This window comes from Tyto alba, unplaced genomic scaffold (genome assembly GCF_018691265.1).
Source record: "Tyto alba isolate M040663 unplaced genomic scaffold, T.alba_DEE_v4.0 Super-Scaffold_45, whole genome shotgun sequence".
Lineage (NCBI taxonomy): Eukaryota > Metazoa > Chordata > Aves > Strigiformes > Tytonidae > Tyto > Tyto alba.
In genome coordinates, this window is record NW_024881321.1 from 31,541,947 (window position 1) to 31,558,985 (window position 17,039).

The 17,039-nt window shown below is 35.9% G+C and overlaps 2 protein-coding genes across 3 annotated transcripts in view; one reads left to right on the forward strand and one right to left on the reverse strand.

Moving 5' to 3' along the window:
• The window catches only part of TPP2 (tripeptidyl peptidase 2), a 53,804-nt gene extending 39,359 nt beyond the window's left edge, over positions 1 to 14,445 (forward strand). For both annotated transcript variants that reach the window (XM_042805984.1, XM_042805985.1), the window contains 6 exons: positions 2,173 to 2,324; positions 2,419 to 2,515; positions 3,404 to 3,534; positions 4,842 to 5,049; positions 12,758 to 12,877; positions 13,532 to 14,445. In XM_042805984.1, the coding sequence (XP_042661918.1) occupies positions 2,173 to 2,324; positions 2,419 to 2,515; positions 3,404 to 3,534; positions 4,842 to 5,049; positions 12,758 to 12,877; positions 13,532 to 13,621 (798 nt within the window). In that variant the 3' untranslated portion in view covers positions 13,622 to 14,445. The remainder of the gene's footprint in view (positions 1 to 2,172; positions 2,325 to 2,418; positions 2,516 to 3,403; positions 3,535 to 4,841; positions 5,050 to 12,757; positions 12,878 to 13,531) is intronic.
• A 100-nt stretch (positions 14,446 to 14,545) lies between these two features.
• LOC104361435 overlaps positions 14,546 to 17,039 on the reverse strand; it is a 29,741-nt gene continuing 27,247 nt past the window's right edge. The window contains exons 7-8 of the mRNA XM_032997178.2: positions 15,457 to 15,574; positions 14,546 to 15,202 (exon numbers count right to left, since the gene is read on the reverse strand). Of these exons, the coding sequence (XP_032853069.2) occupies positions 14,808 to 15,202; positions 15,457 to 15,574 (513 nt within the window). The 3' untranslated portion in view covers positions 14,546 to 14,807. The remainder of the gene's footprint in view (positions 15,203 to 15,456; positions 15,575 to 17,039) is intronic.

Genomic DNA, 17,039 nt, shown 5'->3' on the forward strand with positions numbered 1-17,039 from the left:
GAAGCTCATTGTTTTCCTTTCAATGGTAATAGCTTGTAATGCTTGCAGAATCTCATGAGACCGAAAGTGCCTAGCTGAGAGAATGTGAAGGTGACATATCACTGTTGATGGTTTAACTACATAGGATTAGTCTCTTAAATGAAAGTGTTCATCCACATAAGTGGAATTTTGTTAATCTAATTATGCTTGATTTGAAACTTAAGCCAGAGTCATAGAGCCTCCTCGTATAGCTAAGGCTTGAGAATGCAGAGGCCATTTAGATACATAACTCCAAACACATGTTGCCAAGTAAGATCAAAGAGGACTTTCAGTAAGGAAATCCTGAAATACTAAAAGAATATTTCTAGGAAGGCAGGTTTCTTTCTTATGAAAGTACTAGACTTAACAGGACATTTTTTAAAAAACACTGTAAGCTACTGATTCAGATTTTTGTACTAAGTGAACTTCTCAGGCATCTTAAAATGCTTGTTTTACTTTAATGAATTACGTTTTTGCTTTCTACCATTCTTACTACCTTAGCCAGGCCCATACCATGTTTCTGACTTTTGTATCCTCCACTGCATGTGCTTGTCTTCATGACCTGTTTTGTCATGCTCTGGCCTAGGTCTTGCTGAAGTCTTATTTAGGTGTACTGCCTGGTCATGCACTTCATTCCTGAAATGCACATGTGCAGGATAGTTCCTGTAAAAGCTACACTTTAATGTAGATTAGTGATCTAAACTATGTTTTTAAGAAATATGTAAATTTCAATTTTGTGGTTCATCTGTGATTACGTATTAAGCGGCTAGAAAAGTTGTTTTAGGGGAATAGTGATGTCTCTTTCTCTTACCAGTATTGTTTTCAGTAACCCATAGCAATCTGCTGGTCTGTTTGAACTACCAGTTCACATAAAATTGTTCTGCATCAATGTTGTTGAATGGTTTCAGAAGTACAGTGTTGAAGCCTATTATTTCAAGGTTATCCATAGCAGTTTTTGATAGTCACCTTTTACTCACTATTTAAGTAGTCAAATAAATCCATCTTGTGCACAAGATTTTGTTTCATCACGCAACACTGACCTTGTGTATGGGAAACATATTCCCACAAATATATTCTGGAATAATTGGTATGAATAATTAAATTATCACATCAGTTGAGTATGCAACACAGTATTTTGTACAATGTTGCAACAGAGTAATGGTATCTAGAGGATTTAAATTTAAGTGATCTTCTCTGCAAAATATCCTATACGTAAAATAACAGGACATGTGCCCTCACTGTTTGGGGAGAGGCTTTTTTAAAAATTGCAACATTAAAACCAGAAACAACAAAGTGGCCTCCGCAGCAATTATAGAGTTTTAGAAGCAATGACTGAAATCTAATGCTGGTTTGTTTGCAAATTTATATATAAATCATCTTAGGAAATGTACTTCAGAGCATGGTCTAATGTCAGTTACAATTTTCCGGTTAAATACCTGTTGCTGATTTTCTCATGGTAATTGTTGACTAGTGTAGCATGGACTCAAACTATAGTGATATTTCTGTGTTGGCATATAGGGTTTTAAAAAAAAATCTTGCTGTTGTGTCTACTTAATTTCCAGTGAAACTGGAAAGTCTGTAGCAGCAAGCTGGAAAACAGTTGACTGTGGATGCATCAGCTAATTCAGTAGGCACATGGAAGAATTATAGTCTCAGGAGGAATAGACTTGTATATCCTATGTCATGATTCAGGTTTATGCTACTGTGGTATTATTTTTTACGATTCAGTCACCTTTATTCATTTGCTTATTGTCGGATTTATAGGATAGGATCTCTTAACTGATTTTTTTATTCCCTTGCCTTTTAACCAAGTTATTTGTTCTTTTTTTTTTTTTCTAAGCAAACAAATTTAAAAACTCCACCCTTCTGATTCTCTAACTAATATTATGTAAAATTATATGAATACAAAAATGTGAAACTTGCTAAATTTTAGGCTTTCTTGTCTTACACCCAGTGTGCTGTTTTAACATTTATATCCTTGCATTGCTTAAAGTAAAAAGTTAAATCAATTCCTGAATTCTTGGTGACTAATACCTTTGCTCTCAGTGTATGCATAGCTCAGAGTAGTTGCTTGCTGTGATTTAGCTTGTATATAGCATCAGAAAGAAAGTCTACTGTATCCGTCTCAGTATGTATCTGTTTTCCTACCTCCAGGATGTCCTTACTTTTCACTATCATCTGATACCATCACCATCAAAGAGTAAAAATGGCAGCAAAGAGAAAGAAAGAGAACAGGAAAAAGAAAAAGATGTAAAAGAAGAATTTGCTGAAGCTTTAAGAGATCTAAAAATACAGTGGATGACCAAGTATGTCTGCTGTCATGACTACAGGAGTTTGAAGCACCTGTACAAAAAAACATCCAGCATCTATACTCTCATGCTATGTCCTCCTCTCTTCTAGGCTGGATACCACTGACATGTATAATGAGTTGAAAGAAGCATTTCCTAATCATCTTCCACTGTATGTTGCAAGACTTCATCAGCTGGATTCTGAGAAGGTTGTTTAACACTTTTTAAACTTGATTTGTCTGAATATATCCACATAGCCTAAACAACGGAATCTTTCTTCATGTATGTTTGGTCTTGAAGTGACTGCCATAGCTGTACTCACTACTACAAAAAAGGAATTCCTAATTAGGTTGGGAGCTGCCTCCCTAATGGACTGTGATTTACTTAATCCCACCTGAGAATGAAAGAAAGTATGCCTACCTCTATAGTATGTTTCTTTATCATTTACTCTGTGTTAAGTTAAACACATTGTAAGTTTCCTTACTGGTTTAGGCTACAGTAATATTATTCTAAACGGTGGTTACTAAGACAAACACACATCCCATTCTCCTCTGCTGGATTGGTAATTTCTTCTAGCAGAATTGCTCAGGCAACTGACAGTTCCTTGAAATGACGCAGCTAAATCCACCATCTGTCATTGTCCTTAGAAATGAGAACCGTGAATAGAAAAGTTTACATATGTCTGCTTTTTCTGTTTATCTTGAAGATAAACAGCTTTGTGTGTATGTCAGTAGCTTGAATATTTTCCTGTATATTTGATTCTGACTTTATATTTATTTCTGAAATGAATAACTGCTGCATTATTTAAGAGGATTAAGTTTTGCTGAAAGGTGGTCTTCTTTCTGTAGACTCTGCATTTTGTATATACCTGCCTCATTTTACAGTTTGTTTTCAGTGAAATGCAGAAAATCTTGATAATGCAGACTTCTTGTAAGTTTTTTTGAATCAAAAATTAGAGAAAGTGGAGAAAATGACATGTTGAATTATCTAATGTTATTTCTGCAAACTTTTGCAGCTATCCTAAGGTTGGTTAGTAGAATCAACAGTCAAGTAGTGTGATTTCATAGTGCTAAACACCTTTTTTATCCTTCCTTTAGGAACGAATGAAAAGACTTGATGAAATTGTTGAAGCTGCAAATACTGTAATATCTCATATTGATCAGACAGCATTAGCAGTATATTTTGCCATGAAGACTGACCCCAGGCCTGATGCAACTACTATAAAAAAGTACCTACCCAGTAAATAATTTTCTTGCATCCTATTTCTGTAATCCGTGTACTTTGTCTCTGCTTGTAAGAAATGGAATGACTATAACCTTTTTGAATAACTTGTGTTATTTTGGGGGGCACTGGTAATTTCAAACTTGACTGCTAAATTATTTTTTTCTTTTATTATGCCTCCAGAATACAGGAACACTGAAATCTGCAAATTATTACTTAGAAATATTAAATAAAATAAACAAGGGTGCTTTCAGGTTTTAAATATGTCAGAAAAATGGGGTATTAATTTTTTGTATCAAGCTTAATCTCAGTTCAGAAGGACCACTAGAATATTGATATGGAGGTGTGTGTTTTGAATGATACTTGCCTTTTCATAATACTTTGTAACCTTTTGGATCTGTATTTGAATGCAAAATTGACAGCAGCCTGACAAGTACCTACTTGCAAAAGATTTCATTTGTGAAAAGCGTGATGACCATACTTGTGCTTCAGAGTATGTTTGAGACCCATTGTTTTTCTTTAGTTTTAGATTGTTCCTCTGAATTACCATCAATATATCCTTAGGAAGACAGTATTTTGAAGGTGACACCATAGTCTGGAGCATAACTGGTGGATTTCGCAGTGTGTGGCATGGCGCTGTTCTAGTCACAAATAGAGTAGCAGATTTGAAGATTAGGCCCTTAAAAATGAGAGATGCATATTTGCTATTTTAGATAAAATACCAGATTTCAGTTGGAAAACTCACCTGTCTGTTCTAGCTATCCTGAATATTTGTGTATAATTCTAGAACTGCTGATATAAAAGCAAAGCTATGACATAATAAATTTCGTTCTAAAGATTTATTGGTAAATTGACCTGTTAGGCCACGTGGTTGGATCTAACATCTGAAATTGAACACCGAATTCAATGGTGCTTTAAATGGGTGCAATTCCTTTGAAGTCAGCAGAATTGTATCTGTGCATGCTAGTGATGGATTTGACTATTTATAATGCCAGGAACTATAAAGCTGTATTTCTGGATGCTGGCTTACTCAGTTTTAGAATCCTAAGTTGCCCTTGCCTTAAGACATCAAAGTCATTTCATACTTAGAAGAATGAGTTTGTTTAATGCATAGTGTCTCTCGTTAATTTTTTACAATTAGTTTAATTTATAGTAAATAGCTATGCTTTAAAAATTATCTTTGTGCTTGTTTTCTTTTTGAGTGTACTAACTGCTGCAAACTTTTTAGCTTAAACTCAGTACAGCACTGATTCTGCTCTTAATGAGGTATCTGCAAAAAGTCCTTAATGTTTTTCATGCTGTTTGTTTTTTTAGTGAAATGGAAAAGCAGAAGACTACTTTAGTGGATGCACTTTGTCGAAAAGGAAGTGCGCTGGCTGACCAACTTCTTCACCTGCAGGCCCAAGAAGGGGCTGCTTCCAGTGATGCAGAAGGCAAAGATGAGGATCACGAGAGCTGCTCAGAAGCTTTGACAGAGACATTCTGGGAAACAACAAAATGGACTGATCTTTTTGACAGCAAGGTAAGAAGACAGCAGAGCAGATTTTTTTCTTTTGCATGATGGGTTTTTTGATGGTTTCTCCTGGAATTATGCACTGCCTTTGTGTGCACAGCCTCATACGTTCCTCCCTTCTACTTTTCCATGCTGTCCCCATATGTTGTGCTTCCTTAATTACCTTTTTCCACAGAGGTTTTGCCAAGCCTGTCAAATTCATGGTAAGCCCATCCCTGTGCATGTGAATGTAGAGGTTAAGGGAAGGGTATAGAACAGTATCAGATTTCCATGAAAAAGCTGCTTGCTTTATTGAATTGCTTTTTTCTGTACCTTTCAGGGAATATTTTTGATTAACTTCTGCGCTGTTCTAGCTGTACACACACAGAAGTGTGCAGCATCCCTACTCTGTTCAGTCCTGCATTCTGTAGCCTCTTCTACACTATGGACAAGAGAAGTTTTGTGTTTTGCTGTCAGTAATGTCTGTAGAGGTAAAGGAAGAAACCCTTGGAAATAATTACACTTACATATTTATTAGCACAGATTTCCCTGCCGTTTCAAGATTCCTAATCCTAAAACTTAAGTTTTTGTCTGCTTCATTCAAGACAACTATTCCAGAATTGGAAAAAAAAAAAAAATCCATTGTAGGTGATTAGTTATGTAGCTTTTCATTTACAGGGTTTATGAGTTTAACTATTGAATTACTGACAATTAATTAGTTGCTGTAGTTGCATATGGCTGTTTTAGTGGAAGATAAAGTGACCAATGTATTTATTTTATAATTCAGTTACATTGCCAAAGCACTTCAGATAGTTACAAAAGAAAAACGTTGCCATTAAAAAAACTGCTTAATATCATTGACAGTAAATAATCTTCCCTGTAAGATCCTGTGCTTTAGCTGGAGGCCTGAATGAGAAGGTTGATGGTGGTTGCCTTCACTTCTTTTAATGCATAAATTCATGTACACCTACATCTTTTCAGCATTCCTCTTCTAATCTTGAACCGATTATAATATCCTGTGGTAGCTGATTTTGTGCTTTAATCATACTGTCTGACACATGATTTTCTTGCTGTCTGTAAATACAGTACTGTGTTCCAGTATAGTGACCCCTGGTTTTGCTTCTGTCTTTCAATTTTGAAAGCTGATGGGAATAATTTCAGTGGGAAAACTGCCAGGACAGACATCTTGTTGGGAGTCTATCACTCTTCTTTTTTCCCCAAAGATGGATATTGATTTCTGGCACTTTTGAGCTGTGTGCTCTGGGCCTGAAGTGAGTAACTCTGATTTGAATTGCACAAATTAGGGACTGAACCTGTCTCTTTGACTGCCTTAACCATGGATTTGTCTAAGTGCATATTCAGGTTTTGCTCTGAAAATTGATGCTTCTGTATGGTTGAACTGGCACTAAAAGGCTAACAAAACTTTTTAGATTTGTAGCATTTCATATGGAAATAACTTCCATCCTGTTTATGCAGTATGTTTGTCTGGTTTTCCTTCTTGGTTTACTAGTCAAATTGAAACCTAAACTGATTGACTCTTGTGAGCCCTACACGGCCACTTGCTTACTCCCCTGCAGCAGGATAGGGAAGAGAATTGGAAACGTGAAAGTGAGAAAACTTGTGGGCTGAGATAAAGACAGTTTAATAGGTAAAGCAAAAGCTGCACACAGAAGCAAAGCCAAACAAGGGATTCATTCCCCACTCCCCATGGGCAGGCAGGTTCAGCCATCCCCAAGACAGCCAGGCTCCATCACACATAATGGTGACTTGGGAAGGGAAGGTCCCCCCCTTCCTTCTTCCCCATATTTTTATTGATGAACATGATGTCATATGGTCTGTGATGTCAGCTGTCCTGGCTGTGTCCCCTCCCAACCCCTTGTGCTCCCCCAGCCTGCTCGCTGCTGGGGTGAGCGGCAGAAGAGGCCTTGGTGCTGTGCAAGCACTGCTCAGCAACAGCTGGGACAGCCCTGTGTTATCAACACTGCTTCCAGCACAAATCCAGAACATAGACCCATACTAGCTACTGTGAAGAAAATTAACGCTATCCCAGCCAAAACCAAACTTTTAGCCCAGAAGCATCCTAGAGTGCTCTGAGTATTTTAAGTGGGTCACTTCTGAAAATGAAAATGAGCCTGTTGTATGACATCCTAATGACCCGTGGGGTACATCTTTGTCCTGTGCTTTTCTGCAGCCTTTCTGTCCTGTACCCATGCGTAGCCTCACTTACTCAACCACACCTGGCCCATGTACAGTTTCCCTTCTATTTTCTTTTGCTGCTGGACAAATTGCCCTGTATCAGTCCTGTTATGATTACTACTAGAAGTGGTATTATGAGGGTCACAAAGATGATTAAGGGACTGGAGCATCTGTTTTATGAGGACAGGCTGAGACTGTTCACCCTGGAGAAGAGAAAGTTCACAGAGATTTTGCCTATGTATAGGTGTATGATGGGAGAAATATAAAGAAGATGGTGCCAGGCTCTTCCCAGTGGTTCCCTGTGACAGGACAAGAGACAGACTGAAACACAGGAACTTCTGCTTAAGAAAAAGCTGCGTTTTGTTTTTTTTTTCAGGGTGGGGGGGGATGTTCAGGGTTTTTTTTTTTGTGAGAGTGATCAAACACTACAATGGGTTGCTTGGAGAGGTGGTGAAGTCTCGGTCCTTGAAGGTAGGCAAAACTTAATTGGATGTGATCCAGGGCAGCCTGCTATAGGTGGCCCTCCTTTGAGCAGAGGGGTTAGGCTAGATGATCTCCAGAGCCCCCTTCCACCTTCAATCGTTTTGTGGTTCAGTGACTGCTTGGCAAGTAATTTATGTAGCTGACTAGTTTCTGTCGTGGTTTTCTTTGTGCTTTCTGTGATCTAGGAGCGTGTATGTTGGTCAGTAATAATGTAGTGTTAGTTTTCTTAGCTATCAATTTAATGTGTCTAAGGATCCCATGATGGATGTATCCTCTCGTGTCTCCTGTGGTACTGTTCAGTAATTCTAATCCCAGCAGTACCTATAGAAAAGGTTTTTAAAAAAAATTTGAAGGGAAAGCAGTACATGCTGCTACTTAAAGCTTTTGTATGATTATTGGAACTGAGACTTTTAATTGTTCACTTTTATATTATGAGGTTTTCTTTTTCTGGAAGTTCTTTGAAGGGGATGAGGAGTGAGAGTAATATGAATTGGGCCTTGATGGGATTGAGAATTTTCTTCTGAAAGGAGATAGTAGAGCACTCCAATGATTTTCCTTGATAACAGATTTGGAGAAAAGGACTAAGGCTAGGGTGAAGGGAGTTTTTTTCAATTGAGAAAAAACTTTTTAGTTTTTCTTTCGTTGCTTCCTAGAAGTTTCATGCTTTCTGCTGTTCATAATCTTTCATTTCCTTTACTAACAGGTGTCACGTCCATCTAGTAGTTTTCTTAGGAACTGTCTGTAGTTAGCAATTACACTGTTCAGACCAGCTGCCTCAGTTGTTAGCACTAGTTTCCAGACAAGGACGGAATGTTCTTTGAGCATTCAAAATCATAAACATGATGAGGATCCAGTTATGCTTCATTTAGCTTTTTAAGGGTCACTATGACTAAGACTAGATAACTATGATAATGGCCTGACACAAAAAAGTGTAAGATTACAGTTATATTCTTGCTGTCTTCGTTGTAAACTCTGAGGCGCTTTACAATTTTGGAAACACAGAGACCATGTTTTCTTCCTTCTGTTGTTTTTAAAGATGAATCGGGAACATCACTGCTTTTCTGTGTGATTCTGCTCACCCTCTAGTAAACCAAGTACTATCAATCACTTGTTTCACCTCTCCTCTGCAGCTGGAGGAGCTGTGCTGCCCCAGGGCATTCATTAGTTCCTTTGAATTGCCTGCTTTGCATTGAAGTATCCTGCTTGTCCCCATATTGTAGCAAGCATGTAGGGAAGCTGGCACTGGCTTTTCCTGATAAGTGCATTTGTTCACACTTTCAGCTCTTTTAGTTAGATCACTTGTCTCTGGAGGTTTATTTTAAATGAAACATGAAAGAAAATATTAATGTCCCCTGTGTACACAAGAGCGTTTTTGAATAAACTCCAGTTGAGATGGCTCTACACAGCATGTATTTGATTATATTAACACATTTGTGATAGTACTTCAGGGTTTTTAGTAGTGGAATATAAGTTGTGCAATTTCTGTTTTACCTAGAACATAGCTTTAAAAAATGTAGGCCAAAATACGCAGTTTTAAACAAAACTGCTACAGGAGAGTAGTAGGATGTTGCCTTTTTGTTACTGGGAATGACTCACCTGTAGAATTTAATGACCCCCCCAACCTTTAAATTAGGTCTTGGGGAAAATCAAAAAGTCATGTTTGAAATAAAAAAAAAAAAAAAAAAAAAAAAAAAAGCCCAGACCTTTCAGTCTTGTCTTTTAAACATCTTTAGCCTAGATAGTTTTTAATATTAGTCTGCACTGTCAGATGCAGCTGTCTCTTCCAGCTGATCATACTCAAGCACTGCCAAAAACTTGTTGCTAGATACTTGATTCCCTTAACTACCCTCCCTCTCTTGAAAATATGCTGAGTCAAATTTTTTATATGAATACTGCTTTTATTTGTAATAGGCCAGTTGACAGAGGGGAGAGAAGTCAACAAACATAGCTGAGAAACCTTAGTTTATTACTATAGATGTTTATGAACCTGCAAAAACTCGTAATTATAAAAAAGTAAAGTATAAAAAAAACCTGGTAATCATAAAAATTACAACTTAATTGTTCTTACAAATAGTTGGAATGTGTTTATCTGTAGGTTTTATCACTTAACCTAGTGTTTTCCTTATTTGTAAATGCAGATACATTTTAATCAACTGTTTAAATAATGACGTAACTGATTATGCAAGTTAAGATACTAGAAAAGTTTTATGAGGTAGATTAGCATTGCTGGATTCAAAAAGTGTTCTTTTTTAAAGAGTGTTTTCAGGCTTTTAAATCCTTTAGCCCTTCAAATGCCTTGAGAGATCTCATTTCGGCATTCTACTGTCCTAAACATACATCTTCATGTAGCCAATGGCAAGTTAGGCAGCTAAGTAAGGAAGAGATGGCCATCCAACCACTTTCATGGCTCTGGCTCTTAGCACACTTGGTATTACAGGCCATTAGCTTGGGGAATAAAGTATCTAACTGATTTCCCCACCAGTATCCTAGAAGTACGCATTGCCTTATTACCCTTTGTTTGTCACCCTTTGGCCAGTTTCTGGGCCATATCACTTCTTCTGTAAAAGCTAGTCTTAATTATATTTATTGAAATTATGAAATAATATCAAATACTTAGAATTCATTCCTATTCTTTCATCTAGCCACTGCTTTTAGATACTACAAATTGGTTTATTTACTGTTGTTATACACTCAGTTATCAGCTGTTTGTTACATCTTAATAGCACTGCAGTTTGCGTTTTGTTTACACGTATTAAGGAATCATAATCTTCACTTCTGTGATCTTGTAAAGCTTTCAGTATTTCAATTATAAGGCTTAATTTGACCAACATGTGTACAAGTTATAAAGTATTATTTCTTATCTAACAGTTTTTGTAAACCTGTTCTGATTTTAAAGCATCTCATGCATTATTCTTAGCTTCTGAAGTGCTAATGAACTTTTAGTTAGTTTTACTTAACTTATATACAGTTGACTGGGTTTTTTTTTTTCCAAGCACTAAGACGGAATTATTGTCTTTTATCAAGAGCTCTTGGACCATTGTTTTCAACCTTTTGGTCCAGCAGAGAACTTCTTTCTCATTTAGAAATACCCAGACTTTTATTTGGCCAGAACAAGGGTGTTTCGTAAAATGCTTTGTTTTCTTGCCACAAAAACTCTAGGAAGCCCTGTTACGAAAGAAATGCTGTCAAGTGGCTTTCCTCCTGCCTTTATCACTGATGTTCAATAACCATTCAAAACTTACAGGGCCAGGTAAGAGCTTTCTTAATAGAGCAGTGACATTATTTCTGGTTAGCCTCCAATATGTTATATTTGCTGAGAGCTCCAGTGCATTTTTCATTTTATTTTTTTGGTTTGGTTTGGTTTTGTAGTTCTATCATATTTTACAGAAGGGATTTTTTAATTTTTTTGTTTTGTTTTAGTTTAACCAACTAAATCTGCTAATGAATCCACTGAACAATTATTCAGAAGTGTTTGCTAATGTGTTTTGCTTTAGGAAAATATCCAAAAATATTTGAATTGAGAATGCAGCATGCAAAGTATTTTTCCAATAGCAATATTTGGAAAATCTATATGTGAATGGTGCTGTATGCTCATTGTTGCATATATGTGTGTGTTTTAAGCTACAACAGCTTAAATGAATACTTCAACACAATAAAATAAGGACTTTGCAGAAGAAGAATGAGCAACTCTAAGTGCTCGGCACATAGTTTAGAGCTTCAGATTTACACCTTTACTTGCTTGATCATTAAGCATGTTCTTTCTGGTTTTTTTAGCTCAGTCTTTTAAGTATTGATCCTGCAGAGACTTGTATGTTTGATTAACGTTCAATGGAAGTGTTCAGGCTGCTAAAATTAGGCAGGTTCTTCAGTCCTTGCAGGATTTGGATATAGGATTCCTCAATGTTTATATTCTTAAGAAATATTTAATTTTTTTTTCTGCAATGCAAAATACTTATTTCTAAATGTCCTTGAGGTGTTTTTGTTAGATTTTCTTAATGGTATATTTTAAGTGGACATAGGGAAAATGTAACTTTTGTTGGAGGAGTCAAAGGAAAAATACTGTGATGAGTGAGGGGAAATTAATCGCAAACTCTAATACGGTATTTCATAAACTGCCAACAACAAAAACACCACCATATTCACTAACTTTGCTGCTATGTCACTCTTCAGTAAAAAAAATAAAAATAAAAGAAAAGCTGTTTACTATGAATGCTTCAAGGGGAATATATGAAACAATGTTTTGATTGCACTAATTCTTAGTGCTGTAGCTGGTGAAGTGGTATGAATTATTTGCAACACCCTGAATGCTGTCAGTGTTTGGGTGTTAAGAACCTGATATATTTCACATTAGGTCTTAAGTAGACACATTCACTTGCACGCGTTAGAGCATTGAAAAGTATTGTAAGCTGTCTATTTAGAATTAATATGATCAAGAGGAAGCTTTTTTTATAATCCCTTGTTAATAAATTACCAATAGTGAGGAGCTGACCCAAAACCTTAGGCTTGTCTTCATGCTTACCTGTCTTCATTGCTTGTTTATAATTATGTGCCTTTCTGTGTGTGTGTGTGTGTGTGTGTGTGTGTGTGTGTGTGTATATCATTCGCTAGGTACATTCATACTTGTTTCTGCAGTAAGTTTGTGACTTCCTAGGAATCAAAACTCTCAATTGGGTCTTTGTTTCTGTGGGTCAAAGATATACCTGTCTGGTTCTTGATTTATTTATTTTTTTTTTTTAATACCATACAGTTGCCTTTAGAAAATCCAAAGAAGCTAGAAATGTGATGAATAAAAAATTAGAACAGTGACATCTGTGTTACATAAGATGTTATGAAGTCAAATATGTTCATGAAGTCAGAAGTAGTCTCTAGGAAGTTCATGTTTATAACTACTACTGTGAATCATCTGTTTTACTGAAAAGAAAAATCCAAGCTATCTTGTGTAAATGTTTTACTTTGTTTAAGTCACTTCTGCTACCTGAACAGAATCTGCTATTACTTGTTAAGCCTTGTAAAATTAAAATATTAAAATATCTAATTTGGCTATGTTTTCACATTGTAGGTTTTGTCTTTTGCTTATAAGCATGCATTGGTAAATAAAATGTATGGGAGAGGTCTCAAGTTTGCCACAAAACTTGCAGAAGAGAAGCCAACGAAGGACAATTTGAAAAACTGCATTCAGGTAAGGTATATTTGGTAAAGAAATGAGCTATGTTCACACTGAATAAACTTTTAAAAGTAAGATATAAGTCTTTTTGAATTTTTGATAGCTTTTATATTGTAGAACTCACTAAATGTAACATTTTACCTTTATCCAGGCTTTTGTGGCTTGGCCTCCATTTTTAATAGTGATTTTATTATTTCTTTTTCTAGAATAGCTAGTTTGTGAGTAACTCATTTTTAGCAGATCTACTTTCTGGAACTTACTTTGGGGCGTAGAGAAAGTAGAGACAACTTAGCCAAAGTTCTTCTGCATATTTAAAATCCCATTATGTTGCTGTTTAACCGCTGTTATTTTTACTGTTATTAATCACAATTATTTCTAGTAGAATATAAGTGGAGACTTAATGGGAATTACTGTAACTCCTAGGACAAATTTTTTGTGCATTGAGTTGAAGGACTGTAGAGCATATAGAATTATTTTCTTTTATGCCTTTCAGGACTAAGTAATTAATTCAAAGGTCACGAGTTCTCCAGTCTGTTTGCTTTCTGATAATAGACATCTGTAGTAAGATGTTGGTATCAATGCAGTGTTTGTTGCAAGGATTTAGATCTTAAAAAGAATAAAACACTAGAGCTTCTAATTCTTTGTTTAATGTTTGCTTTTTATCTTCAGCTAATGAAGTTGCTTGGATGGACTCATTGTGCAACTTTCACTGAAAATTGGCTTCCTGTCATGTATCCACCTGATTATTGCGTATTCTAGACAACCAACAATTGTAAACTCAAAGTGATTTTTATATGGGGCAGGATACGAAAAGATAAGTTTGACTTTTTATTGGAACGCATGTTTTCATTACTGAATGCTGATTATTAAATTGTGTGTATTTATCGGTAAAGGCACCTCGGTACGGCTTAATACCTGTTAACCTAACTCCTGTCAGCAGGGAGTTCCCTTATTGTGCATCCCATTGCTGGCAATGGATGTGCCAGAACTGCCAACACTAAGGATTTGGAATTAGGCTGGAAAGGCTTACTGCATGCATGTTAGGTTCTTAACTGTTACTTTTAACTGCAAACCTGTAAAAGCTCCGTATTTTTTACAGTAAACTGAATTTTAACATGTTTGATCTTAATTTCAATTATATGAAGGCCTTAAAGCTACTTCAAGAGTAGCTAAAATCTTATTTATTAGACTAAAGTAACAGGACATCATTACCTGTATTGTTTGCAAGAGTTTACATTTAATTTTTTTTAATAAAAATTCAACCTCTCAAACTGTTACAGTGTGTAACTCGGAATTGCTGATGCATAGGTGCTCTTGTAAATCTTCATTTTGGAGTGATTTCAGTCAAACTCAAAAATCCATGCAAAGTTGAGTATCGGGACAGGCTGATACATGTATAAAAGTGCCAGACAGTTAAGTTTTGATCAGGTATTGTAAAGCTATACATATATGTTTAATAATGTTAAAAATGTAAAACACAGCAGAATAAATGTGCAAAGCTGAAGATCAAAAACCACCATGTGCACTCTGATACTTTAAAAGATTATTTTATAATTAATAAAAACAAATAATGAAGCTAAAAATTGTATTGGTTTCTGAAAGAGTACAGAAAATAAACTTGCTGAGAGAAAGCGCCTTACAAACAGCACAAACTCAGTGCAGCCCAGATGATCAATGTTTTCTCTTAAAGCCTTTTTACTGACTATTGCTACTAACGTTGTTCCTTCAGTGGAGTGGAATTGGTCTGTTTGAACGGGTCATGTGTATCAACCAGAGACAAATTGGTAAACCATTTGTCTTGCCAGTTTTTTCATAACTTGTAATGCAAAACTCGGCTGCAGGTGCAACTTTACAAGCAGACATGCACAGAAGGTGCACCGTAATGCTGCAAAACATTCCAAACTAAGGTGCTGCCACGAAATGAAAATCAGTAATAGTTTTCTCTTTAATTCTCTCTTACTGTGGCTTTAAGCAGCTTGACATGTGATTCTGGGAATTCTGCTAGAATGGTTGTGTTAAATACATCACAAAGTTTTTCCAAAAATTCATAGTCTGTGCTGAATCTGAATTTGTTTGCCCATAGTAGTACTGTTCCTGGCTTACAAAAATACACCATTGTTGCTAGCAGGGAGTCCAAAGCTGCATGATGGTATACAACATCACTGGCCAGTATGAAATCATAATGGTAAGTTGTCAGAGGAAAGTCTTCATTGAGGCCTTCTCCCCATACCAGTTTTCTCACTTCAGGCTTGTGCACATTCATGTTTTGTGTATTCCTTGAAATATTATATGAGAGGTTTTCAAGAACTTCAGGCAAATCAGTAGCTGTAACGTAAGCTCCTAAAGAAAACATGAATTCATTTCAATTCATAGGTATGTAGTTGAACATACATATAAAACTTTATCTGCATAACTTTCCCAGCTTCCTCTTCACCAATAACTAGCAAAACAGTATTTTACAGTAATTTTAATTTTCTTAGAAACCAGTGACAAACAAAGTCTGCTTCAGCTGTCGCTTCATGGCCTTAAAGTGACAGTGGCAGATCTAGATAATCTTTCACAAGAAATCCAAAAGGAAATACGAATTTACTAACCTAAGATACAAGCCACAATGGAAACCAAGCCTGTTCCAGCTCCAATTTCCAAAACTTTTTTGTCTTTGAGGTTGAATTGTTCTTGATTTGATTCCAGATACTGAGATAAAGCCAGTGCCTAAAATAGTTAACACATATTCGTAAGAGAGTAACAGGTAAGTTGCACAAAAATTCATTAGGTGTTTTTATACAGGGGGTTTGTTGGTTGGTTGGTTGGTTTTTTTATACAGTGAAAAACACTGAAGGTTGTAACATAAGAATGTAATATGGAAAGATTTATGATGTGTCCCGTTTTTTATATATAAAAAAAAAAAAAAAAAGCAAGCAGCTTATTGTTAGTTTTAGGTTTATGGGCTATGGATTTGCTACACACTTCTATACCCTGTAAGTCCTTTAACAGCTCAAGGTAGGCAGTGTTGAGATGTGAACCATACAGTCAGAACAACAAATGAGGTTTAACAATATGTAAAAAGTAATGTTCCGGTTGATTATAATAAATGTTACTTTTTATTATCACTATCATAAAGTAGATTCAGGCTTCAGCAGAGATTTTTTTTTTATAACTGATTTTTGTTTGTTTTAATTTGTTTTGCAAGGGAAATATTAAAAATCTATTATTTAACAACTCAATATTTGTCTATTGACAATAGTATAAACTTTTTAAAAAAAAAAAAAAAAAAAACAAAACACCAAAAACCCAACAAAAAACAACAACATGGTATGGAAGTATTGCTTATAAGGATCTTTGTAAAGATCTTATTAATAGAATATAAATCTGCTGTTGATAAACAACGTAAAATAATGCCAAAGAAATTAACTTCCCCCTTCTGCTTCTCCTCTTTAGAATTGTGCTACTGTTACTGTTTTAACTCTTGTGCTTTTCATATGCAGCACTGGCTCTCTGCTCTGGGAAAGCTGACAGCTAATGAATCACCGGTCCAATTTGTGTAACCTCTTGATTTTTCTTGGGAAGTTTTACCATCTGTATTCTGACACCTGATTAGTGTGAGAACTGATGATCTGACATTTCAAAATATAAGATACTGTTTCATGCACCCACATACTTTCTTTTTATTTATTGTTTTCAAATTGTCTTCCATTTTCTGTGAACTTTTTCAATAAATGTGGATCTGAAAAATTTTGAAATCCTAATTTTCATGTCTTTATCACTTGACCCTCTCATCCCTCGGAGGCAGTTTTTAAGGGCAGGAGAAGCAAAGACTGAAGAACAACTGTTTGCAAGTACGATTTTCTGTACTGCAATGGAATTGTTCCAACCTGTTATTTAAAAGTAGTATATTTAATTGTTTTAATCTCCTTTATTTAGCGTCTCACAATTTTCCTTTTCAGCCTCCTCCTAGTACTGTTGATTATTTACCTCCCAGCACTGACTGATTGGAAACACGGAGGAAGCTGAACACTTCTTCCCGAGTTCCCTTTCTCAATTTTTTTCAATATCTGAATCCAATTTATGAAAACTCAGGTGCCACAGTTGCTTTGACGTGAACTGGCAAGTTAGCAGAAGGCAGAGCTTTCTGCCAGAGTACTCCACGACTTCGTTCAGCATAGGGAAGCCTCTGCTG